Source organism: Sarcophilus harrisii, chromosome 4 (genome assembly GCF_902635505.1).
Source record: "Sarcophilus harrisii chromosome 4, mSarHar1.11, whole genome shotgun sequence".
Classification (NCBI taxonomy): domain Eukaryota; kingdom Metazoa; phylum Chordata; class Mammalia; order Dasyuromorphia; family Dasyuridae; genus Sarcophilus; species Sarcophilus harrisii.
The window spans coordinates 12,440-38,914 of NC_045429.1; the positions used below are offsets into that span (position 1 = coordinate 12,440).

General features: G+C 39.6%; 2 protein-coding genes across 2 annotated transcripts; both read left to right on the forward strand.

The window, feature by feature from the left end:
- The first annotated feature begins 8,585 nt into the window (after nucleotides 1-8,585).
- Nucleotides 8,586-17,089, forward strand: LOC111720857 (zinc finger protein 460-like). The gene is made up of 3 exons (XM_031968826.1): nucleotides 8,586-8,765; nucleotides 10,184-10,232; nucleotides 16,258-17,089. The coding sequence occupies exons 2-3, from the start codon at nucleotides 10,203-10,205 to the stop codon at nucleotides 16,570-16,572; spliced, it is 345 nt and encodes a 114-aa protein (XP_031824686.1). The 5' UTR covers nucleotides 8,586-8,765; nucleotides 10,184-10,202; the 3' UTR covers nucleotides 16,573-17,089.
- Nucleotides 17,090-17,886: 797 nt separating this feature from the next.
- On the forward strand, nucleotides 17,887-20,355 carry LOC116423398 (zinc finger protein 84-like). Its single transcript, XM_031967176.1, has 2 exons — nucleotides 17,887-17,898; nucleotides 18,280-20,355. The coding sequence occupies exons 1-2, from the start codon at nucleotides 17,887-17,889 to the stop codon at nucleotides 19,495-19,497; spliced, it is 1,230 nt and encodes a 409-aa protein (XP_031823036.1). The 3' UTR covers nucleotides 19,498-20,355.
- The last annotated feature ends 6,120 nt before the right edge of the window (nucleotides 20,356-26,475 follow it).

Below are 26,475 nucleotides of genomic sequence, written 5' to 3' on the forward strand. Positions count from 1 at the left end.
TGTGAACTTAGACAAAATTTTTTCCTGTTATTACTATAAGGTTATAATAAGTCTTTTAAGATCTATCAGAAATTTGATTAATGAAATTTGTTATTGGAAGTAAAATTTCTCGGACATATAATTAATTAGTTAATACTATTTGGGAGTTTTAAAGCTCCACCCTCTGACAGTTACTGGGACAATTGATTGGAATAAAACTAGGTTAAGGCTATTTTATCCTTTAATATTTTATGTGCTGAAGGTTGAGTTTTAACTGCTTATGTTATGTTATACCTTTTCTTCCTGTAACTGATCTCTATGATCAGAGCAATGGTCAATAGAAACTGTTAATTCAATTATGTCATACCTTGCTATTTTCAGTCTGGTTATATGTAATCATTGTATCGTAAATGCTTGGGCAACTAAGTATTTTGCCTGGTCATCTCTCTGTTACTTGATATTTGTGTTTTGTTTCTTTAAGGTTTCCACATGATGAGAGGACAATTAACAGGGGTCTATAAGACAGCAGCCCTTTGCCTGGCCTGTAAAGCAAACTCACCTCTTCACATAGGAAACAATTTATTTTGGCCTCCTCATATTTTGCAGCAGTCTGGTGAACTGAGTCTATCTAAACTGATCTAAATTGGTCAAATTACAGATATTGGCTTGCTTTTGGAACCTGGATCAGCTTTGACCAGCTTTGTCAGCATGGCATACCCAGTCTGCATGGAATGAGAGCCTCCTATCACTTCACAGCCTGAAGCAGTAGTTTTTAAAATGAGACCATGGATTGGACCCTGCATCTACTGTACTTTGGACTGATATGAGGGACTTTGGGAATGGTTGATGACTGTTGAACCTTGCCTGGATCATCTATCACTGTGTGTTTAAGATTTGGGATGGGATTTGTTAAAACTGTAATTATTGCTATTATATTTGAGGGCTTTTTAGGAAATGCTACTGTACTAGTCTGTTATGTATAGGGATTTTGATTCACGGTTGGGATTTATATGGGGAACAATCATTTGATAATTCCTTTCCGCGAAGAAAAAAAAGGGGGGGGGGGGAGGAAGAGATAGAACATTGGGGAAACTGGTAAATTTTTTCAAAATACCTGAAATAATGGGAAACCCTATTCACTTTGCCTTAGGCACTTCTGCCTCACCCCCTATCTCACTAGGTCAGATTGAATTTGAATGCTTTAGCTTTAGAATCCCTTATTTTGTTAAAATTGCCCTGGCAGACTCAGTTTTGGGGATTATTTTTTAAGCTTTAGAATTCATTAATTAGTACTTCAGAAGTTCAAAGGGCCTTTAATTGGCCTTCTTTTACTTTTGTCTTTTGGACCCTGGGCCTTCCGGAAAATCATTTCCTTTGTAAAATCCCAAGTAGATGATAGTGCACTGGCCAAACCCATTCATGTACACTATCACCGCCTTGAGACTGGTGATGACCCCCTTGATGCTCATATGAGCAATAGAAATTTTCCACAAATATCGAGAGCTGGTTAGCCAATGACGAGTAAGATTCCTCAAGGACTACCCGACCTAAGCCAGGAAGAGACGTTTCTGTACATCCTTCCTATGACGGGTAAGGCTTTTCCCCATAGGAACAACCTAAGCCAGGCACAGGTCGAGAAATGAAAAATTCTACATTTGATTCTTTTAATATAAATGAAAAAAGGGGGACCTGTGGGGAGCCAGCACTAATCTACGGCCACATAAGGCCACATTCCTAACCTTGAATAGGAATCTCCTAATCACATCCTACATGACCAAGCACTGCCCTAATTTTGAATAGGCAGATATCTAGGCATCCCCTAATCACATCATAGAGCTTCCTACAACTGGAGACACCTGAGCAGCTCATCCTTGAGAGGGATACCAATCCTTTGTCTAGGACCCCCACCCTGTACTGTGTTTGCACAACCCTGTTTCCTTTCCTATTGCTATATATATATCTGTACTATTGCACCCATTAAAATGAGGCTTGATCAGAAAAAAAAAAAAAAAAGACATATGTACCAAAAATTTATAGAAGTTCTTCTGGTGTCAAAGACTTGAAAATTGAGGGGATGCCCATCATTTGAGGAATGCTCAACAAGTTGTAGTATATGATTTTGATGGAATATTATTGTGCTATAAGAAATGATAAGATACTATCAGAAAAACCTGGAAAGATTTACATGGACTGATTCAAAGAGAAATGTGTAGAACCAGGAAGACATTGTACACAGTAACAACAATACTGTAAGATGAACAGCTGTGAATGACTTATCTATTCTTAGCAATACAATGAACCAAGACAACTCTGAAGAAGTTATGATGAAAAATGCTATTTAACTATGTCCAAAGAAAAAATTGATAGTCTAAATACAGATCAAAAGCATATTTTAAAATTTTTTTCTTTATTTTTAAATTTTAATTTCATGTTTTCTTTTACAACATGACTAATAAGGAAATATGTTTTGTATAACTATATATATATATATATATATATATATATATATATATATATAAAACATATTATTTGCCTTCTCAATGAGGGAGGTAGAAAGAAAAGGAAAGAATTTAGAATTCAGTTTTTTAAAAAAGAATGTTGAAATTTGTTTTTATGTGTAATTGGAGAAAATAAAATGTTACTTTTGTAATTTAAATGGGGGGATATGACTATAGAAAGTATACTGACAATATTGACATATTTATCAACAACTCTACTATCAGTAGTATAGAAAAAGTTGGAGTCTTTCCTTTACTAAAATTCACACTACATGTTCTAAAATCTAAGTAAATACCACTATGTACTACAATATCAATTAATAATATATATTTCTTATTATTAGAAAGACCTCTATTATTGTAATAAGGAGTATAACATTTATTCAAACACTACAGTAAATGCTGGATATACAAAGATAAAGCGTATAGTCCCTGACCTAAATGAGCTTTAAATTTATGAGAGGAGACAACATCAATATAAGTAATTAAAAACAAAATAAATACAGGAAATGTGGGAGGAGTGAAAACACTAGAAGTTGGGGAATCAGAAGAGTCCTTATACAAGTGATGACGCAAGAAAGCTTTCAAGGAAGTCAGGAACTCCTTCAAGTACAGATGGTGAAATTACAGACATGAGTGTGTGAAGGCAAAGAATCAACATGAGCAGCCCTAGTTGAGTGTTTGCAGGCAGGAAGAGCCACAAAATAGAAAGGATTCAAAAGTTAAAGGGGTTAAGAAAGATGTGACAAAAAACTTCTTTCTATTTGCCAAAAAGAATCTTTTAAAAACTTAGAATAATTTCTGTTGACTAATAAGGTCAAAGCCAGAGCTTAACTAAGAAGAAAGGGAGAGGAAAGGAAGCAATGGTCCCTATTATTGAAAGATTTCTTAAGTAATTTAGCCATAAAAAGAAGGAAATATATATGGTGGCAAGTAATATTCATAAGCCACTAATTGGTTGTGTGAACAAGTCAATTATTTTCTCTATCTGTTGCTCGTATAAGGCTAAAATCCATCCCTTTAATACTGATAATTTATTAGGCAAGAACAGATCTTGAAGATCTTGAAAAAATTTGAAACCTTTGAAGTGTAAGGAAGATTTATGATATTCTCTCTTCCATTAGCGTCTTAGTAGTGTCCAGCCAACAGCTGATGGTAATGTTATATGAGTAACCAAGAAGAGACTGGTCACAGATTTAAAGCTCTACAGACAGCCCAAGATAAAATCAAATTACCTTAAAAATAAAAACACATACTTAATATTAAAAAATACTTAAAGTCAAAACAAAACAAAACACACACACACTTTGTACCTTGAGGATGCAAACAAAAGAACTTCCAGAGATGTTGTTATCTCTTTACCACATATACTCTCTATGGTTGAGGTTACAGCCCCCAGGAATCTGAATAAAGAAACAGGAAAGTGCAACACAAACTTCTGGCAGAATGTTTAATAACCATTATTGCACTATGCCATCTTGGCATATAGCCCCTTTTGTAAATATTAATGAAGTCCAGCAAACATCAACTGATAATCATGGTGGCAAAGGGGGAAGGTGAGCATATTGATGAGGACTCATGAAGTACAGCATTTCTTTCTAGCAGAAGCAGCCAAGGCCAAAGCCGGGCCACAGAATGAGAGATCTGAATCTCCCAAAGACTCGCCCACTTTCCACTGCAGGGCATGAGGCAGAGGGGGAGTGTGCTAGGTTTGCTGACAATGACTGTCTCTTAGTTATGAATCAGCTCTAACTTTCTTGGTGACAGACTTGGCTGATATCTAAGTGGAAGAATCTCTTTTTCCTGGGCCTGAAGAGAAGTGTGAAGAGAGTGTGAAAGAAGATGGATACAAAGAAAAATGTGATCAAGACAATACAGAGAAAGTTATAGCATCACCCACCAAAAGTCTATTTATCCATAGAAAGATAGGTGTTGGCGATGGTTATCTCATTAGAAAGCAACTTCAATGCCTGCCTGAGCTCCAAACTTTAGCCCAGGAGTCCTGGGCTATCTCTTTGTTCATTAAACCAAATTGCATATCTGAAGATATTTATAATCACTATTGAATGAGCTCTAAATCCCAGAACAAAACAAAGAGAGAGTGCAAAATATCATTTCCCAACACTTAAGGGATAATTCCAGAACCCTGAGGAAATATAATGGACAGGGCCTGGGACATTGCTAATCAGCCTGAGTGGTGATTAAAAGTTACTCTAAAGCATTTCTATCATTTGAATGAAGGAGCCTCAGCTTGCTACTATATAAAAAGTACAATTGAGACTCGGTGATTGTTAACATTTTCAAATATATCATTTCACATATAATGTCTTCATTGTAGCAATCTAGAGGACATTCTTCTAGTGGAGGGACAACTGAGTATCTGAAGCTATGTGATGTGACAAAAAGGAGACTAGGAATTCTAGAGTTAATGAACAAGCTAAACTGTTTGATATTGGGGAAATTTTCTCCTCTCTAAATATCATCTACAAAAAGAGAGCAAGGAACATTGAAATAAATGAGTTGATATATACAAAACACTTTGTAAACACAAAGGGCCATATGAACATAAGCTATTATGAAGCAGATAAAAAAGAGAAGTCAAAGGCAAATAAATTTCAAACAATACCAGCCCTAATTTTTTGACCAAAATCACAGTATTCCGTTGTGGTAATGAAGGCCTCAGTTGTAAGTAATTTTACCTCATTTGCTTTCATAGACACATACAACACAACTGACAATGGAGCATTCTTATATTTTTTCCACACATTACTTATGGGTTTGTTCTAAGATCTCTACTACTAGTACTCTAACTGGATTTTCTAATTCTTCAAAAAATGTTTGTCTAGTTAACACATGCGACAGTGCCAGCTCATTCATTTAACAGTTTATCCAAGGCAATCCTGTATACCCAACACTCTGATTTTTCGTTTGTATAAAATGCTAGAGGGCGATCCTCCATTAGATTCCAGCAGGATATGGACACCTAAAGTCATTGATACCATAAAGCAGATCACACACACACATACACACACACACAAATGAGCTGTCTGCCATTATACAGGCATTGAGAATAGGCAAACCTATCCATATCATTTCAGACAGCCACTAGACAGTTGGGGTGGTCCAGAGAATAGAGACAGCATATATAAAAGCTCAAACAAGACCTAGAATCTCATTGTTTCAGGAGGGACAAGAAGTGACTTTAATGAGAGCCCATCCTTTTTACATTCTGCATATCCGTCTTCATATGGATGAGCTGGGGCCTACATTCAAAAGGAATAAAATGGTGGCAGGTCTGCTCACACAAAGTATCCTCCTTTGTCCTCTAGAACAAGCATCAAAAGCCCATGAGATTTGCATCTGTCTGCCAGGTGTCTCCAGAGATTATATGGGGTGTCACAGCAAGAAGCATCAAGCAGAGTAAAACGATGTGTAGCTTGTGTACCATATTCTTAAAGACCTGGGGAGGATGAGGACTAGTTACACGTATGGGGAAAACATGCATTCATGTTACAGCTGACACACATTCGGGCTCTGTACTTGCAGCCACTCAACAAAGGGAAGCTGCTTCATGTGATCAGTCACTCATTTAGCGAATTTAGGGGAATTTAGGGGAAAAAAATCTATTTGATAAATTTGTTGTCTATTTGAAAAGATGAAATTCATATATTATAGATTTACAGTTTCATGCACAATCATCTTTTTAAAAAATATTACCATGTCATAGAAATTTAGGCTTCCATAAGTGTTTTTTTTTCCATAAGTTAAAAAGAAAACTAAATATTATGTTACCTTGCCTTCACAATGACTTTCCAATTTAGCTGATATTATTCTCCTCATTTAAGAATTGAGGAAACTGAGGCAAACAGATTTAATTACATGCCAAGGGGCACAAAGCTAGGAACTGTCTGAAGCTTGATTTAAACTCAGTCACTTCTGATTCCAGGCCAGATTTCTCTTCATTGTATTACCATCTCCCCTTCTAGATAATGGACATCTTAGGATGAGTCTATCCTTCTATGAAGAAGGTGCCCAAAGGTCCCTCTTGGCCAGTCTTGAGACTGCTCTGTCCTAATAACCCTCTCTTATCCAATGTGGGGTTAATAGTTTCTTCCAGAATGTAACTCACCAGGATAGGGGGCAGGAGTTGGGAAAAGAGGTTTGGCTTTGTCTCAGAAAAAGTCGTGCACAAGAGAACCTTGTACATGGCAACAACAACATCATGTGCCGATCAACTCTGATGGACGTGGCTCTTTTCAGCAAGGAGGTGATTCAGGCCAGTTCCAACAGACTTGTGATGGAGAGGGCCATCTGTATCCAGACAGATCCATCTGGATTGAATGTGGATCAAAGTATAGTATTTTCACATTTTTGTTGTTGTTTGCTTGCTTGCTTTTTTTTTTTTCTCTTTTTTCTTCTTTTTATTGTTTTTTTTCTTTTGCAGCATGATAAGTGTGAAAATATGTATAAAAGAATTACATATGTTTAACATATATTGGATTACTTGCTTCAAGAAGAGGTGGTGGGGAAGAAAGGAAGAAAAATTTGAAACAAGGTTTTGCAAGGGTGAGTGTTGAAAACTATCTTTGTATATCTTTTGAAAATAAAAAGCTATTATTAAAAAAATAATTGTATAACAGAATAATGTGGCATATTCTATTTTGGATTAAACAAACACTAATGAGTGAGTATAGAGACTCACAAGTGCAAACATAATTGTATGAATCTCAAAATGGAGTTGCTCTGGATCCTCATCTCTTTCCCTAAAGAGAAGTAAATTATAAGTTTCTCTCCTTCTTCATCTCTAAAGGGTTCCAAGGATTCCAGGACTTCCAGTCCCCAGAGAAGACATGATCTCTCATTTTGAGCAAAGGGAAGCATCATGGATGCTGGATCAAGAGAGGAGCTGCTCTCTAGGAAAGGTGAAAGCAGGTATAAGAGAGCTGGGGTTACAAGAGGCTTCTAGGAGTTACCAAGAAGTAAGGGCTAGGCTTTGGGAAGAATTGCCTAGGAATTCTTTTTCAATTTTTTTTTTTGCAGTGTATCCTAGACCGGTCAATGAATCTAAATTTCCCTATCTATAAAATGAGGGGATTGCACTCTATGGCCTGGTAGGTCCTTTCCAGTGATCATCTATGATCCTATAGGATGTCACTGTTTGGGACTTGAGGCATGAAATTCTCCTGAAAATGCCATAAGGGATTAGGAGATCCAAGATGAGTTTATTTCTTCAAGTCAGCAAATATTTAAGTGTCCAGGAAATGCCAGGCCCTGCACCAAGAGCAAAAGGAGGTACGAGTGATACTCCTTCCTCTCATCGAGGTCACAGATTGGCGGGGTAGACAATACACCAAAATGAGGTAGAAACTCACTGTGGACTCCACTGTGGACTGAATAAATGAACTGAATAAATCTAGTGATTTATTGAATCACTAACTAGTGAGAATAATAATGGTTTAAGGAGAACAGAATTTTGGAGGAAATAAGTCAAAATCTAATAAAAGTAATAGCTAAAGTAATGAGTAATGCCTATAGAGTAGGACAGAGTAATTATGATCCAATGATATTTCATTTTTATTCTTCCTTAGTCTTATTCCTCATCAAATTGCTTTAATCCTGAATTTTAAGAGTATTTTGCTTTAAAGTCTGGTCTGCTTTTAGAGGATCAAAGATCATAATTGTAAAAGGAGAATTCAATGCAATCCAGTCAGAATTTATGGTTACAAATGGTGTATAGCGCCCCGATTTTCCCAAAAGCCATTTGCTTCCAGTTGTTCAGAGCATGGGGTCCATTAATGTGTGTTAGTCCGGTGCTGCGGTTTCAGCCGGGCAGTCTTTCTGTTCAGAAGGAGGAAGAGGTGAGTCAGAGAGGGAGAAAGATGATGAAGGCCTTGGGGAAGAGGGGACCAGCCTGGGAGGGGGGGAGAGGGGGGGAGGGTTGGTCCCGAAGGGATTTGAGCATTAGGGTGGACTTTGGAGGCCTGGGAGGAGTTTGAGGCAGAATGGGGGGCAGGACTAAGGGAGGACAGGCACTGAGAGTCCTGCTGTCCTGGCCCTGGGTGTGATTGGAGGAAAGGGCTCAGAGGGTGGGGCTCTTGGGATGAGGAAGACCCTCCCAGACGGGGCTGGTGAGAAACAGGAAGTCTTTGAGCTGGGATCCCTCTGCTTTCCCGCTCCGTGATCCTTCCCTGCAGCAGAAACAGCTCTGCCTTCCCGGCGGGTTCAGGTTTCTCCCCTCTGTTCCCTTGGACCTTAGATCCCTTTGAATTCTGTGCTTGCAGCTCCCAGGTAGGTCTGAGCCAGCCTCCCCCATATTTCCCGGCTGCCACTGGCTGCCCTTGATTTTGGCTCTCTTGTGACCTTGTGGTAAGCGACCTCCAGCTCTATCAGGAGCACACCTTTCTGCCAAGGCTTCCTGTTGAATGAGCTCCCCACCCCTAAACCTTTTCCAGATTTCCAATCGCTTTCCAGATTTGTTCAGATTCCCCACTGGGTCACACTTTCCCAGACTTCAGGCTTTGTCCATAGAAATCCCAGAGACCTAATTTCAGCCTTCTGAGCAGCACCCCCACTGTCCCGTCTCCCCATCCCATCTCTTGGTTAGAGATTCAGCTGTCCTGCCTTGAGACAAGACTAAGCTATACCAGAAGGCCCCAGCATTCCTCCCCAGCTCCTCAGTAGACCTCGGGACACAGTCTTCCTGCTTTCCCAGCCTCAGTAGTCCACTGGGACCACTTCTCTCACTCTAATGGCCCTGACCTCCATGACCTTACCCCTGTTCCCCAGACCTCCTGCTTTCCTGGCCCCTCTTCTCTTTCAGCCCTCAGTGTTGAATCCCAGACTCGATTTTTGTCTCTCAGGCTCAGGCTTCCCCCGGTCATTTCCTGGGGGCTCCATTCCAGAGCCCTCCCCATCATCACTTTCCCTCTCTCCTACCCAAACCTATCAGTCTGTTGTCTAGAATGATAATGTGTGTGTTGGTTGGAGAGAGGGGAGACTGGGAGGCAGAGGACTGTGGCAAGGGAGAGCTCTGACTCAGGAGCCATGGAGGCTGACTGGTCTCCTCCAATCTGGGACCTCAAAGTCCCTTGTGCCTCTGGGTTCTCTGTAGGAAGATGGGAAGGAGTAAAAGAAGGAGGGGAGCAGTCTTCCTCTTCAGACCACCTTCCTTTCCGATCTGACTCTCCCAGCATTGTTCTGTAGGGTGAAGTCTCCTCCCAGGGCAGGGGCAGGGCCTTTGTAACTCCTGGAGGACTTCCCCCTCTACTGGGAATCCCTTCAGCCTTGCCTCCTGCTTAGAAAAACAGACCAAGGCCTGGGCCAAGCAGGTATTGGGTCAAAGGCAGACACCAAAAATGGCATTAAATTAGAACAATTTCTAATGAGGGCCCCAAATAGCATTGTCCCAGGCTATGAACATAAAAGCAGTCTGCCTGGGACTAGGATGAGGGGAAGCTGGGCTTTTCTATGCAGAGGGAAGAAGGAGTCCCTCCCTGAGCTGCTGGCCTTTCTCTTGGTTTTCAGAGAGGCTCAGAATTAAAGCCCCCCAGGATTGTATGTGACCTCTGTTTAGGGTTAGCTGTTAGAGTCAAGGGGCATACATTTAGGGGCAGGGTCAGTGGGACCCTGAGAAAAATAAATAGCAGAGACCTGAGGAAGGAACTTGAAAAACTGGAGTCACTTTGATTGCTTTGTTACCTCCACAGGGAGCCTGGAACCAAGGGAATGGGCCTTGGGAGCCTCGGACCTCCTCAGGTGAGTGCAGTCCATCCACAAACCCGACCAACCTGAGTGAGCTATGGAGGGCCTTGTGGATGGGTCATTTCTTCACAAAAGCTGGCATCAGGGGGAACACAGCCACAACACTGCCCTGCCCAGCTGATTGTTTGGGCCCTTGGCATCTTGAGCACCCAGGACACCCCATGTGCCATAATCCTATGTGTTCTTTCTTCCTTATTACAACAGACTGATGAGGTTCGCCATTTTATCATGAATCTCCATTCCAGAGGCATCTGCTCTCCTATAAAGGCTCTCCCCCCTCCTCTTGGTATCCTGTGGCCAAGCTCCCCTGAAGCTCCTGGAAAACCCTTCATACAGAATTTGTTCTGGACAGCCTGGGAACTGAGTCCAGAATCTTCCCCAGCTCCTGTATTGGTCATCAGAGCAGAAACTGTCCCCCTGGGGAGCTCCAATCCTTTTGACTCAGGTCCCCCAATCCTTCCCAGGTCTCCTGAATCTCTCCCCTTGACCATTCCTTGGCTTCAGCCAATAAGCACTGAGAAAGGCCCTGGGTCCAAGCTTGGGAGTTCTAGTACTCAGAGCTCTGGGCCATCCTGTTGCTCTGGGGCTTCTAAGACCCACCCTGGCACAGGGACTGAATCTCTCCTGTCTAAAAGAGGCTGCCCCAATTCTCATCCTCTGTTGTTCCTGAGCCTCAAGGTATTATACAAACTGGTTTCCTGGTGGTTTAATTTGGGCTTCCCCAAGCAGAGTGCCAGGCACTGGACAAGACCATGAAAACAACTGGGAGAAAAGGAAGGATTAAAAGGGTCACATTAGTGTGTCATGGTACCCCAGGTTCTTGGAAATTATGACTGCTCTACGCTGCAGCAGGTTTTGGCTGACTGGAAGAGTATAATGGATAGGACTGACTCAGTTAATGCTCGGTTTAAATATTCAACAAATATCTGATACTCTTATTCATTCTACAAGTGAAAGGAGATTTATTTGAGTATAGTCTAGAAAGGGCACGAAGTATGGACTCAGCATTACGTTCTTTAGCTTCAGTAGACACAGCTCCTCTTGCTTCCATGGGGGAGCTTCTCTGGTCCACAGAGCAAGGGATGTCCGTGTGCCAGACTCTGAAATCTGTTATATCTGAGGGAGCCTTCTTTCATAATGGTAAACCTGTAGGCCTTTAGGTTCCCAGGCAGCCACAAGAATTTGTCCAGAGGCCCTCAGAATACTGCTTGAAGGGAGGCACATGGAGCCTTTGCCCACTATGTAAATCTGGTCCTGGGCAGCTTTGTCACCTCTTAACATAAGTAAACTGACCCAACCATGTCACAAGGGAAAGATAGAACTTAAGGAGATGGTGGCTCTTTCCCCATGGCTAATAAGCTCAGTGGGGAGGGTGCTGCCTTTGAGAGCCTTCAAATGAGTCATCAATCTAATTTCAAGACCAATTGAAAGAAGAAAACTGGCATTTATTATAAGGCACCTCCTAAGTGCCAGACATCTTTAAAGCACCTTAGCAGTAGCTCCCCATGTCCTCATAACAAACCCTAAAAAGTAGATATTATTATCCCTATTTTATTTTTACGGGTGTCATCAGGAAGATCTGGGAGGAGGGAAGATTAGTGGTTTACTTTATTATTTTTTTTTTAATGAAAATTTTATTTTTTTACAACATAAATTAGTCTTCTCTTTTTCCTTTCTACCATGCCCTCCCATTGAGAAAACCAGAAAAAGTAACCTCCTTTTCCAAGAATGTATGTAATCAAGCTAAACAAAATTTCTTATTGTTCAGATCCAAAGAATATTATATCTCAGTCTGATGTCTGAGCACCACTTCTCGATTAAGAGGTAGGCAGTGTGTCATAATGCGCCTCAGGAATTCATTGGTCGATGAATTGCTCCGTTGCTATGTATGTGGGTGTGTGTGTTCATGCATGTGTGTGCACATGATCACACATGTTCATGTTGCATGCATGTATGCACATTTTCTCATTGGTTATGAATAAGCAATATATCTCAAGGGGTAGGGGAACATATCATGAGTCCTCAGGAACTGATTGAAAAATGTTCCTATGTGTGTATACGTGCATGTGTACACGCACATTTACGTCACCAAAAATCCACTTTCTCATTTTTCTCCTGCTCCTCCTCCACTGAGAACGTGAATAAGAGCAAACCCGTTCACACAATATATGGTCAATCTGAAAAATAAAACCATCCACTTGCTGATGTCCTAAAGCATATTTCTCATTCTGCATCAGTGTCTTTAAGGGGGAGGCAGCAGCATTTAGGATTAGTTGTTAGACATCATTGTTCCTCAGTAATGCTGGTTGGTCCTTATGCTAATCCGAGTTCACTGTGCTACTATTCCATTACACCTGGGGCCCTTACTTATTCATGCTTTCCCCATTCAACACATATACATGTGACATACCTGTAGGACACACGTGTATGTTCACAGCAACTGATTCATCCTTCAGATTCTCTTTACCAACTCGAAAAGAACAACATATGTTCTTGTACATCCTTTGAATTTGTTTTGCTTAGGACTGATCCCTCCCTTCATCCATCTTCCCTTTGACTTCCTTGCTCATTTCCTTCTTCCCTTTTCATTGGAGAGTAAACTGTCTTTCTCCATTTATTTCCCTGTGTTGTGTGTATCCTTCCTTTGATTAGATGTCTAAGATTCAGATGTCCCCACCTACTTGTTTGTAGAGACGTCTGCTTGTGGACCCTCATTGCAAGAGAGAACATTTCCTAGTCCCCCTTTCTCTCCACCCACCTTAGTGTATCCTTTTTCTCCTCTTTCCATTTTCTCCTTAAGATCATCAAGACATAATAGAATCACTTCCAGCTTTACACTATTTTGATTCCCTCTATGAGCCCAAACAGAGATCTGAGGGGACATGTGTCATCTCATCGTAATTGAATATAACTACTTTGTCCTTTTATTTTGAGTCCCTGAGGCTAGTTCATTCTGGATTATTTATTGTATTTTTCTTCTCTTTTATTTAAACTTCTAAAATTTTCTCCATTTACAGCCTTTTCCTTAGTAATGCTTGGAAGGACTTTCATTAAAGGTCTTTTCCCCCTGAAATTGCCTCACAATTTACTCCTGCCCATAAGATCAGGTCCTTTGCCTTCTGAAAGATCCTATTCCAAGTTCTCTGCTCCTTAACCAAAGTTGCTGCCAAATTGCGTCTGGTCCTAATGGTGGCTGGTTATTACTTGAATTGTACTGGACTTTCTTTACAATGGCTTGCAGGATTTTTCTCATTGACTTGGAAGCTCTACATTTTGACTATGATTTCCTGGGAAATTACATTCTGAAATCTTTTCCAGGAAGTTGATGTGGTTTGAGAGGCAGAAAGAAATCAGAGGTTTTCTCTTGGCCACCAGGAGCTCCATTCACCTAAACGCATACAGCCTAGTCATGGGAGAAGCTACCAGGGTTATGGAAATTTTGGCACTTTGTCAAGGCTCCTGGAGATGGAAAGGGATCAAGGAGGAGGTCTTCTGTAATCTCTAAGATTGTTGCTCTATGGGTTTTTACCTGGGAAAGAAATATGCTTTTTACTGTGTAAGATTATGATAAGAACAGCTGAAACCACATTTCTGGAAAAAATTTCAGGGCCCATCTCATCAAAGTTTCTTTCTTTAGGAGGTATGTGGGGACTTAAACGATTTCTAGAAGCCTTGTAGCCTGTTTTTTAAAGCCATTTCTAATAGAATAATGATTAACCCAACTTTAGTTTTGCCTTGCTCCATTTTTTATATAAATTTGACTTTGAGATGTTTTACATTTTCTTCCCTTTTTAAAAGTCTCTTGAATTTCCTTAATATTTGGCATTGTCTTCTGGCTTCCATTGGGTCTCTATAAATTTTAAAGAGTTTGTTGTATGGGCAAGATTTTATGAACTTGAATTTTTTCACAAAACTTATTTCTTTTCCATTTGGTTTCCCCCCAAGTACTCTTATTCCATTCATAAACATGTCTAACTCTAGCTCTTATCTTTCCAAAGATTCACTCCCCATTACTCCCATACTTCGAATTAAATGTGTACTACAAAAGTGTTGTACTTTATACAACATATTCTCTTTATAGATTGAATTGACTGTGTGGTTTTGCATGTTTGAGTTTAGAATGTGATTAATTATGTTCATTTTTTCCCCTAATGTTGAAATGTCCTGCCAGCCTGGTAAAAATCCCACTTGATTATAATGAATGGTTTTTTGGATAATTTATTGTGGTTGTTTTGATAGGACTTTGTTTAAAATTGGAAAAAAGAGGCAATATTCATTCTTTGAATTGTTATTTACTCTATCCAGACTTTCCTTGGTTTCAGTTTTAGGTCTGTATTTGACTCTTAAAAAAAATTCTCGTAGGATACTCTCTTGTTTGGAGAAATTACGGGTGTGTGAATACTAGCTGTTCATTATATTTCAGGCTATTGACAGTATTCCTCTTAGCTTTCTATTCTCAATATCTTTACCATAAAAAAACATATTATGTATTGCTGATCCCTTTTATTTCTTTTAGTTTTCTTGTGATCTTACCTTTGCCATTTCTTATTTCATGCGTGGATTTTGTGCTCTCTTTTCATTAGATTAACTGAGGGGTTTCTCCACTTTGACTCATTTCAAAGAAGCCATTTTTAGTTCTATCATTTTTATTTTTTATTGCCAATTTATCTATTTCCCTTCTAATTGTAGTGTCCTTTGTACTAATGTTGGATTTGTTCATTTATGTTTCTATTTTTTTTATATAATGCATCTTTTTTCTTATTGTATGATGGTAAAGATAGGTTTCTCCCTCTGAGGACTACTTTAGTTCAACCATAGAAATGTTGGGATATTGTTTAATCATTAATTTTATTTTCTTTTACAAAGTTATCGTTTCTAAGATTTGTTTTGAGTTAATGTCACAGGTAAATCTCCTTTTAGGTTTGTATCTTCGGTGAGCTCTGAACCAATTTTTATTCTTAATTCATTAGGGAATGGAAGAGAATATCGATTATTTCTGCCTTTTTTTCATTTCTGTGCAGTATCTCTGTATCCCAGTGGTTAATTTTTGTAAACGTACCATATGTTGAAAAGAATTAGGATGTGCCTATGTTGTCCCATTTAGAAGGTGCCACAAGTCTTTTACCCCAAATTTCTCTAGACTTTTCTTCCTCTCTTCTACTTTATCTCATTCTGCATTTCTTCATCCCCACTTTCCTCTTAGTTCTCTTGTAGATTCCCCTCCTTCGCTTGCCCTTTAACCAGTCCTGTCCCTTAGTTTTCTAATTTCATCCATTTTTCTTTCCCTTTCTAGCAAGGATTTCTCTCCCTCTCCTCAATGTCCATTTTCCTTCACTGTTCTGCCTAGATTCTCGTTCTCTGTCACACAGCACCTCTGCTCACTTGGCCTTTTTTCCTTGACACTTCATGCAGTCAAAGGCTCCAAGGGCCCCATTCTGAGGCTGTACTGTAGGAGCTTTCTGCCCCTGCTTGTAGACCAACCACATAGATGTCTTTTGATTTTCCTTCCACAGTCTTCTCAAAATTTCAACCTTGTATCCATGCTCTTCTACTCCTCCAAGTGCTAGTTTCCCCCAAGAGTGACAACTCCCCCACCCCCAAGAAAAGTGAACTTTTCAGGCTCTAAACCCCCAAGCCTCAGGGTGAGGTCCCCTATCTCCTATAACCCACCTCCAGTGTCAGGCCTCCTCCCTTGATCCATCTTTTCCAACTTTCTACCCTCCTCCCCGACTCCCCATGTGGTCTTCTCCTTGGCAATCTCTGAAAAATATTTAAAAAATTGAATTCCTCAGTTATTCAATAATGAAATAATAGAATAAAAGAAATAAACTGTGAAATGTGGTTTAGACATAGATCCAGATGAGGCAGTGAGTGCAATTCCTAGTTTAACATCAACATGTGTAAAATTTGGCAAATCCCTTCTCTGTGTTTCATTTTCCTCCCATAAATTGAAGGGGGTTGGACTCTTTAATCCCAAAGGGTCTTTCAGCCCCATATCTTATGACTTTTGACGGTTTAGGAGATGGTGACCTTCAAGGATGTGGTTGTGAACTTCACCCAGGAGGAGTGGGGACTCTTGGACATCTCTCAGAAGTTGCTGTACAAAGAGGTCATGTTGGAGAACGCCATGAACCTGCTCTCCATTGGTAACGACACTTCCCCTGATAATTGCAAGTCTACAATCAAAGGGAATATCTTCATTCCTCAGTTTGCAGGCTTTGGGGATGGGGGAAGAGAAAAGAAAGGACTGGAGTTTGCAGTGTATGATAGGACTTGGGGATGTCCTTTGTTGCTCCTGAAACTCTCTCTTACCAATTCCCAGGCCAAAGATTAAATCAATGTGGAACCATCTCAAACACAGAACTAATCTTGGAGATCAGCCTATACCTGGACATGAATTTTGCCTGCCAAAACTCTGAAAATTGCTCAGGCAGCTTTTCCTTTCAACTCATTCCCTTTTGCGATGGGTCTATTATTTGGAATATTCTTTTTAACAAGCATTAATTTGTAGCCTAAAGCTACAAAACTTGTTCCTAGTATAGGAAGTTAGTCCTTAATATTCCTTGTTATTGACCTCAAATTCCAGCACAAGTGATAGGAAAGCAACGGAAGGGAATAAGCATTATTTTTGCCTGCTATTTGCCAGGTACTGTGCCATATGCTTTCTTTACAACACAGTAATAACAATATTGTTTAAGAACAATACTAAGTTCTAAGTACCTAAATAAAGGACAAAACAAGAAAGGTGCAATTTGCGTCCAGAGAAAAAACTGATAGAAATATGGATAGCATAATTTTAGATACGTGTGTTTATTTTATATATATATATATATATATATATTTCTATCTAATGGCAGCCATCTCTAGGGTGGGGGCAAGCAAAGCGAAGAGAAAAAATTTACTTGATAATTTTGTTGTCTATTTGAAAGGAATAGCAAGCTGTGCATTGTAGATTTACAGTTTCATTTTCAATCATCTTACAGTGACATGGAAATATTTGTTTATAAATTAAAAGTAAAAATATTGTATCGCTCTATCTTCATCCTCACTTTCCAAGTTAGGTTATATTGTTATCCCCATTTAAGAGTTGAGGAAACTGAGGCAAACTAACAGAGTTTAAATGACTTGCCCAGAGGTAGGCAGTAACTGTCCAAGTCTTAATTGAAACCCCGATATACCTGACTATATGCCCAGGACTCTCCAGTGTACTACCGGCTCCCTTTAACTTCTGGAAAACTTCTGGAAACTATGTAAAAAAGGTGGGCCAAGTCCAAGGTCCCTCTTGATCAGACTTGAGGCTGCTCCAGCCCAATAACTCTTTTTACCCAGGTTTCTGCAAGAATGGAATCTTACAGGACACCAAGTAGGAAGAAGAGCGTTTGCTCTTTCTCAGAAGTTGTACAAATAATGGGGCACATCCCAATTTAGATTACTTGCTTTACAAGCACTAGATATATATGAACATAGAGAGCTGATTTTCAACATGGAGCAACTCTACATCCTCATCCTTTCCCTAAGAAGAACCAAATTACAAACCTCTCTCCATCTTCATCTCTAACTGATTTCTGTGCCCAGGGCAATGGTTGGTTCTGCCATTTAAGGTTTTTCTATTTGCCTAGGAAAAGACAAAGAATTTCTCTTCTGATGGATGGAAGAGGATGTAAATCTATATATGTGCCTGCATCATGTCTATATTTGGTTTATTGTTTGTTATTATTGTCTTTTTTTTTTTTTTTTTGAAGGAGAGCTCAGACTTGAAATGAAGAAAACTACTGCAAAGTTAAGCCTCTCTGTTGTAGAATCTCTCAAGCAAAGATGTATGAGTGACAGTCCTTGTGACTTTACTTGGAAAGAAATCTGTGCAATACATAAGAGAATCCAGCTTACAGAGAGACATTATAAATGTAACCAATGTGGAAAAGGTTTCATAAAAGAGAAAAATCTTATTGTACATCAGAGAATCCACACTGGAGAGAAACCTTATGAATGTAACCAGTGTGAAAAGGCTTTTACATATAAGCAATGTCTTACTGTACATCAGAAAATTCACACTGGAGAGAAACCTTATGGATGTAACCAACATGGGAAGGCTTTTAGACATAGAGGACTTCTTGCTGGACATCCCAGCAACCACACTGAAAAGAAATCTTATGAATGTAACTACTGTGGGAAGACTTTTAAAAAAAGAGATTATTTTACTACACATAATAGAATCCACACTGGAGAGAAACCTTATAAATGTAACCAGTGTGGAAAGGCTTTTACAGATAAGAGATATCTTACTGTACATCAGAGAATTCACACTGGAGAGAAACCTTATGTATGTAACCAGTGTGGAAAGTCTTTTACAGCCAGAAGAACTCTTAATTCACATCAGAATATCCACACTGGAGAGAAACCTTATGAATGTAACCAGTGTGAAAAGGCTTTTAGATATAAGCAAAGTCTTACAGTACATCAGAGAATTGTACACTCTAGAGAGAAACCTTATGAATGTTACCAATGTAGAAAGGTCTTTAGAAGCAAGGGAGCTCTTACTGAACATCAGAGAACCCACACTGGAGAGAAACCTTATGAATGTAACCAGTGTGGAAAGACTTTTAGATATAAAAGCAATCTTGTTCAGCATCAGAGAATCCACACTGGAAAGAAACCATTTGAATGTAACCAATGTAGAAAGGCCTTTAGAAGCAAGGGAGGTTTTATTGGACATCAGATAACCCACACTGAAGAGAAACCTTATGAATGTAACCAATGTGGAAACGCTTTTAAATATAGAGTAAGTCTTATTATGCATCAGAGAATTCATACAGGAGAGAAACCTTATGTATGTAATCAATGTGGAAAGGATTTTAGAAATAAGGCAACTCTTCTTTCACATCAGAGAGTGCACACTGGAGAGAAACCTTATGAATGTAACCAGTGTGGAAAGGCTTTTAGAGAAAAGGGAGCTCTTACTGTACATCAGAGAATCCACACTGGAGAGAAACCTTATGAATGTAACCAGTGTGGAAAAAGTTTTATAAAAAAAGGAGCTCTTATTTTACATCAGAGAACCCATACTGGAGAGAAACCTTATGAATGTAACCAGTGTGGAAAGGCTTTTAGAGAAAAGGGAGCTCTTACTGTACATCAGAGAATCCACACTGGAGAGAAACATTATGAATGTAACCAGTGTGGAAAGGATTTTAGAAACAAGGGAGCTCTTATTTCACATCAGAGAACGCACACTGGAGAGAAACCTTATAATTGTAACTAGTGTGGAAAGGCTTTTAGGGTTAAGGGAGCTCTTGTTTCACATCAGACAACACACACTGGAGAGAAACCTTATGAATGTAACCATTGTGGAAAGGCTTTTAAAGAAAAGAACGTTCTTATTAGACGTCAGAATATTCACACTGGAGAGAAACCTTATGTATGTAACCAGTGTGGAAAGGCTTTTAAACAAAAGACAAGACTTAATGAGCACTGGAGAATCCATACTGGAAAGAGATCTTATGAATGTAACCAGTGTGGAAAGCCTTTTAGATATAAACAGAGTCTTAATGTGCATCAGAGAATCCACACTGGAAAGAATTGTGGCAAGGATATTAGTCAAAGGAATGCTCTTACTGTCATCAAAGAATCCACACAGAAAGAAAACTCGTGAATGTAACCAGTGTAGAAAGAGTTTTAAACATAAGAAAAATGTACCCCAAAGGAAGATGGGTGAAGAAGAGGGAAGGATGGTAGGGAGACAACAGAATCCTCCGGGGGGGGGGGGGGAGAGGGGGGTCATGATGTTGGACTGAACTAACCAACTCTTGCCTGCCCCCAAAATGTAACTGGGAAATATTGAACAAAATGAAGTAGACTGGACAGTGCTGTGTGTCAGATACCAGAATCTTTGCTAGGAATACAAAGACAAAAGTGAGGGTCTCTTCTAAGGGAGCTTCCAATCTATCTGGGAATACAACACATATAGCAAATGAATACCAGACTGTACCTGGAATATTCTCACTCTCTTTTTCTGTCTCTGGCTCTTTCTCTATTTCTCTCAGACTCCCTATTTCTCTCTTTCTCGGTTTCACTATTTCTATCTCTCTCACTCTCTCACTTCCCCTCTCTGAATGTTCCCCTTTCTCTTTCTCTCTATGTGTCTCTCTGTCTTTCTCACTCTCTGTCTCTCTTTATATTTATTTCTCTGAAATTTTTTTTCTTTATTTTTTTCTCTCTCTTTCTCTGGCATGCTCTTGCTTCTTCTTTCTCTCTTTCCTCCCCCTCTCTCTTTTAATCTTTCTCTCTCCAGTTCTTTCTTGTGCTTGCTCTGGATCACTTGTGCCACCTGGAATATATTCATATTCTCTGTCTCTCTGTGTGTGTGTGTGTGTATCTGGCTGACTGGCTCATTCTTTCTCGCAGGCTGTTTCTCTGACACTTTCACTGAGGTTTTCCCTCTGTTTCTTTTTGTTTCTCTCTTTTTTGTCTCTGACTGTTTCTATCTCATTCTCTCTTTTTGTCTCTGTCTCTTACTCTCTTCTCTGTTTATATCTCTTTCTTTGACTCTCTGTTATTATGGAGAAAGTTAATCAGAAAACAAGAGAAAATAAAAAGGAGAGAACATGAAAGAGAATGAGAGACAGAGTCAGTGAAATTGAGAAATACAGAAAAGAGAGACTGAGTGTGTTAAAAAAAAAAAAAAGACTAAGTGAGAGAGAGAAGGAGATAGATTGTGACACAAAAGGGCAAAAGAGCAAGCCAGAGAAAGAAAGGAAAGAAATGCCACCCAGAGGAAGAAGGTATCAGAAATTGGGGGAGAGAATAAAAAAGAGAGAAAGAAACCAAGTCGGAGAATCTGAGAGAGAGGGAGGGAGCGAGAGAAATGGAGAGAACCAGAAAGTGAGAGAAACGAAGAAAAGAGAATCTAAATCAGAGAGAGTGAAGAAATTAGATATAATGAAAAGTTGCAGAGAGCAACAGAAACAGATAGACAGAGAGGGGCAGCCAGAAAGTGGAACAGGGAGTACAAGAGAAAGAAAAAGAATTGTTCCAAGAAACAGAGACAGAGAGTCAGAGAGGAGACAAAGAGTGACAGAAAGACAGAGAAAGAAAAAGAAACAATGAGTGCTAGAGAGAGACAGAATGACAGATCCAGAGTGTGAAAAGAAAAAGTGAGAGAGAAAGAAAAATAGGGATTCACATAGAGTGAAATACAGAGAAAAAAAGGTGGAGTCATAGCCAGAGAGAATAAACCAGAGTGAGACAGAATGAGAGAGAAGGAAAAGGCCAGAGGGAAAGAGAAAGAACCACAGAGTGAGATAGAAATTGAAAAAGAAAGAAAGAGAGAGAAAAAGCCAGAGAAAAGGAGAGAGGAACAAATGCAGAGAGGAAGAAAGGGACAGACAATGAGAAAAAAAGGAAGAGCGATAGAAAGAGACAGAGATAAAGACAATAAGACAGATCCAGGGGGGAGAGAGAAAGAAAAATAGTGATTCAGAGAGACGGAATGAAACGGAGACAAAGACAGGGCCATAGTGGAACAGAATGAGAGAGGAAAGATAATGTCAGAGGAAAAGAGAAAGCCAGGGAGTGAGAAATTAAAAAAGAAGGAAAGCCAGAGAGTGAGAAAGGAAGAAAGAAACAGGGACAGAGAGAGCAAGGCAGAGCAAGAAAGGATAGAAACAAAGTGTCAGAGAGATAAAGAGAAAACCAGAAAATGGGAGAGAGAGTGTGAATAAGAAAAAAGAAACAGGAAGAGAAAGTGGGGACAAATATTGAAGACGATAGTGAGAAAGAAAGAAAAAGGAACAGTTGTGATTGATCAAGGATGGACAGAAGCAGCTACACCCAAAGAAAGAACACTGGGAAATAAATGTAAACACTTTGCATTTTTGTTTATCTTCCCAGTTTATTTTTACCTTCTGAAATCAATTCTTCCTGTGCAACAAGAGAATTGTTCAGTTCTGCACACATATTGTATCTAGGATACACTGTGACATATTTAATTTGTATAGGACTGCTTGCCATCTGGGGGAGGGGGTGAGGGGAGAGAGGGGAAAAGTCGGAACAAAAGTGAGTGCAAGGGATAATGTTAAAAAAAAAAAAAAAAAAAAAAAAACTACCCAGGCATGGGCTCTGTCAATAAAAAAGTTATAATAATAGTAAATAAATAAATAAAAAGAAAAGAGTAAGAAAGGCAGAAAAATACACATATTCAGAGGGAGAGGAGAGAGAGAGAAGGTATTAAGGGAGAAACTGACACAGAGAGAGAAAGCCAGAACAAGCTATAGAGAGAAAAATGAAAAAGAAAGTGTCAAGGCTTGGGGGAAGAAAGAGACACAGATACAGGACAAAGTGAATGGAAGAGAGTGAGAAAACGAGGGAACCAGAGATCATAGGAGCCCAGAGAAAGCTAGAGAGAGTCATAAACAGAGAAAGAAATAGAAAGAGCCATAAAGAAAGCCAAAGAAAGAGAGACAGAGGCAGTGAGAGAAAAAGAAACAAGTGATTCAGAGAGACAGAAACTGAGACACAGCTAGAGAGAAAAGAGAGAATATGACAGAGGAGACAGGAAGAGACAAAAAGTGACAGTGATAAAGAGAAAACAAGACTGAGAGAGGCAGAAACAATGAAAGAGAAAGAGAACCAGAGAGTCAGAGAGAAAGAGATAGAGACAGTGAGGAAGCCAGATAGAACCAGAGAGAGAGTGATAGAGATAGACAGAAAGAGACAGGGAGGGAGAGGGAGACAGACACAGACAGATACAAACTCACAGAGCCAGTGAAAGAGAAACAGAGTCAGAGAGAAAGAGATAGACAGAGACAGTGAGAAAGTCAGAAAGAACCAGAGAAAGAGTGATAGAGATAGACAGAGACAGAGAGGAAAGAGGGAGGGGAAGAGCGAGAGAGACAGACAGACACAGACACAGAGCCAGTGAAAGAGAAAAACAGTCAGAGAGAAAGAGACAACTGGCCTCTTCCGGTCTCAGTGTGAGGTCTTCATCTCCTCCTACCCCAAGAATCTTTGCCAATGGAGCACCTCTCCCCTCCCAGGTCAGGTCTCCTTTCCTCTACCTTCTCAGTCTTGTCCCCTACATGATCCTCTCTTTCTGAGACCAGGGAGCTCTCCCCAGTGCTCATTTTTCTCAACCTTTCCCCAGCCTTTGACACAGATCACCCCTCTCTCCTTCCTGAGACTCTCTTCTCTACAGTTTTAGCACAGGACTCTCTCCAGGCTCTCCTGCTCCCTTTCTGACCCCTTACCTGTCTTCTGAACTGAAACTTCCCCCAGATCACATCCTCTAATCACAGATATCCCCCCTCCTGGCTCCTCCTCTTTTCTCCCTCTATACTAATGGATCTCATCAGTTGCCATGCATTTAATCACTATTTCTGGGCTAATAATTGGCAAATTCTTCCCTCTCCTGCCCTAATTTCTCTGCTGACTTTCAGGCCTGCATCCCTACTGACCTGCCTGCCTTCCTTTAAGCCGTGTTTAAAAACTGAAAGCCATTTAAGGAAAGCCTTCTTTAACTCCTCTTACTTCTTATGCTTTCCCTCTTCTAATTATTTCCTATTTCACCTGTACAAAGTTGGCTATTTACATAGTCTCCTCATTCAACTGTAAGCTCGTGGAGGGCAGAGACTGTAGTGTGTGCGAGTGTTCTCAGTTTTTCTTTTTCTTCCTACTTGATCTGATTTTTCTTGCACAATAGGAAGGCTGTGTGAATATGTATACACATATTGGATCTGGCAGGTATTTCAGCATATTTGGCATGCATTGGACTGGCTGCCGGATGGGGGAGGGGATGGGGGAGAAGGAGGGGAAAATTAGCAGCAGGGGGTTATGCAGGGGTCAGGGTCGGGAAAATTACCCATGCATATGCTTTGTGAATAAAAAGCCTTAATTAAAAAAGAAAATAAAAGAAGTAGCTTATCTCCAGTGTGAGTTCAGGAATCAATCAGAGAGCAATTGTCCATCAATAAAAGGGCTGCCTTTCTTTAGTGAAAACTCACATTATACATGAAAAAAGACTCAGTAGCCCCTAGAGAAAAGGAAAGATTTAGAAATCCTTGGGAATCTTAAAAAATATAAAGGAGCAATAAATTCCTCAATTGTTCAGATATGAAATAATTGAACAAAGAAAATAAAACATGAAATATGAATTACACATAGACCACAAATGAAGATTTGTTAAAGAAGAAATCAAAATCATTTTTTAAAAAATGGAACAGCAATTTTCTATACAAGGTGGAGTATTGTTCCCATATATCAGAATCTCTAGTAAAGGGAATCCTATGCTTACATTGGAAATGGAAGAAAATGGCATGGAAAATCATCAAAATTCAAGTGCATTGGCCAAACACATCTTATATATGTAGCAGATTGGAAATACAGATGACTTCTCTCAAGTTTCAGAGTATTCTCAAATCTGGCCAGCCTCTCCACACATGGTCCATCCATATATGGTGGCTTCTTAACTCATTTGTGTGACTCTGTCTTCCCAAGATTCTAGAGTTCTAGGACCTGCTTTAGAATATTTTTTTTTAATAAAGAAATTGGAAAGTATTTTCCTCATGAATTGTTTTTTAATTGATAAAAAATGTCTCCCTTCTAAATGCTCTTCTCTGTAATAAAATATAATAATTAAATAAAAAAATGAAAGCAATTATAAATAAAAGCATGAGCTGTTTTGCCCATGACATCATCCCCAGAGTGACCTCAGGCCCTCAGTAGAACAACAGATAAATCTTATTTCACTTGACTGTATTTGGGACACAGAAAGACCTACCCAAATTGACTACAAAGATCACTCATAGACAGCAGAATTATTTATTAGAATCTCAAGAAACAGACCCTATCCTGGTCTGTGAGCCAAATCCACAGCAGGATAGGGCCAGAGCCTTGAAAATCTTTACAGTATTTCTACATTTCAGACAAAGAAGCCTCGAAATCCCACCCTCTATATGTTGTGATGGGTCACATAAGTCTGTATTCCCCTATTTGGTCAGTGGAATGTAGTAGACAAGGTGAAATACAGCTTCTTTAGCCATGTATATATTTTTAATCCCTTCTTTGGACAATGGAATGTAGTCCAGGCCTTATCTAAAATCAGGAGACTCTGGAAAAGCTGAAATTGAGGCCTTATAGGCTTGATCTACTTTAGCTTACAGTCTCTGATCAATATGTGCTTAATCTGTAAGTTCTTCACCTTTCCACATAACTGGGAGCTGTCTGCTATCACTCAGTGCAGTCTAGATTCGTGAATTGCCTTTAAACCTTTCATGTTTTCACGATAACCCAATCTCTGAACCAATTTTATTCTAAATTCATTGGGAATGGAAGAAATATATTATTTTGACTTTTTTCATTTCTGTGCAGTATCTCTGTATCCCAGTGGTTTTAAAAGTACTAGGTTGAAAAGAATTTTACATGGCTAGTTGTCCCATTTGAATATGCCGAAGTTTTAACCCCAAATTTCTCTAGAATTTCTTCCTTCATTTATCTCATTCTGCATTTCTTCATCCCTCCTTTCCTCTTAGTTCTCTTGTAGATTCCCCTCCTTCGCTTGCCCTTTAACCACTCCTATTCCTTAGTTTTCTAATTTCATCCGTTTTTCTTCCTCTTTCTAACAAGGATTTCTCTCCCTCTCCTCAATGTCCATTTTCCTTCACTGTTATGCCTAGATTCTCGTTCTCTGTCACACAGCACCTCTGCTCACTTAGTCTTTTTTGCTCGACACTTCATGCAGTCAAATTCCAAGGGCCCCACTGAGGCTGTTGGGGCTTTTGCCCTCGGGCCAACCACATAGATGTCTTTTGATTTTCCTTCCACAGTCTTCTCAAAATTTCAACCTTGTGTCCATGCTCTTCTACTCCTCCAAGTGCTAGTTTCCCCCAAGAGTAACAACTCCCCCAACCCCAAAACAAGTGGACTTTTCAGGTTCTAAACCCCCAAGCCTCAGGGTGAGATCCCCTATCTCCTATAACCCACCTCCAATGTCAGGCCTCCTCCCTTGATCCATCTTTTCCAACTTTCTACCCTCCTCCCTGACTCCCCATGTGGTCTTCTCCTTGGCAATCTCAAATAATATAAAAAAATTAAATTCCTGAGTTGTTCAAAAGTGAAATAATAGAATAAAAGAAATAAACTGTGAAATGTGGCTTAGACATAGATCCAGATGAGATCAGTGAAGCAATTCCTAGTTTAACATCAACATGGAAAAAGGTGGTTTATTTAGGAGAAGAGGTTATAGATA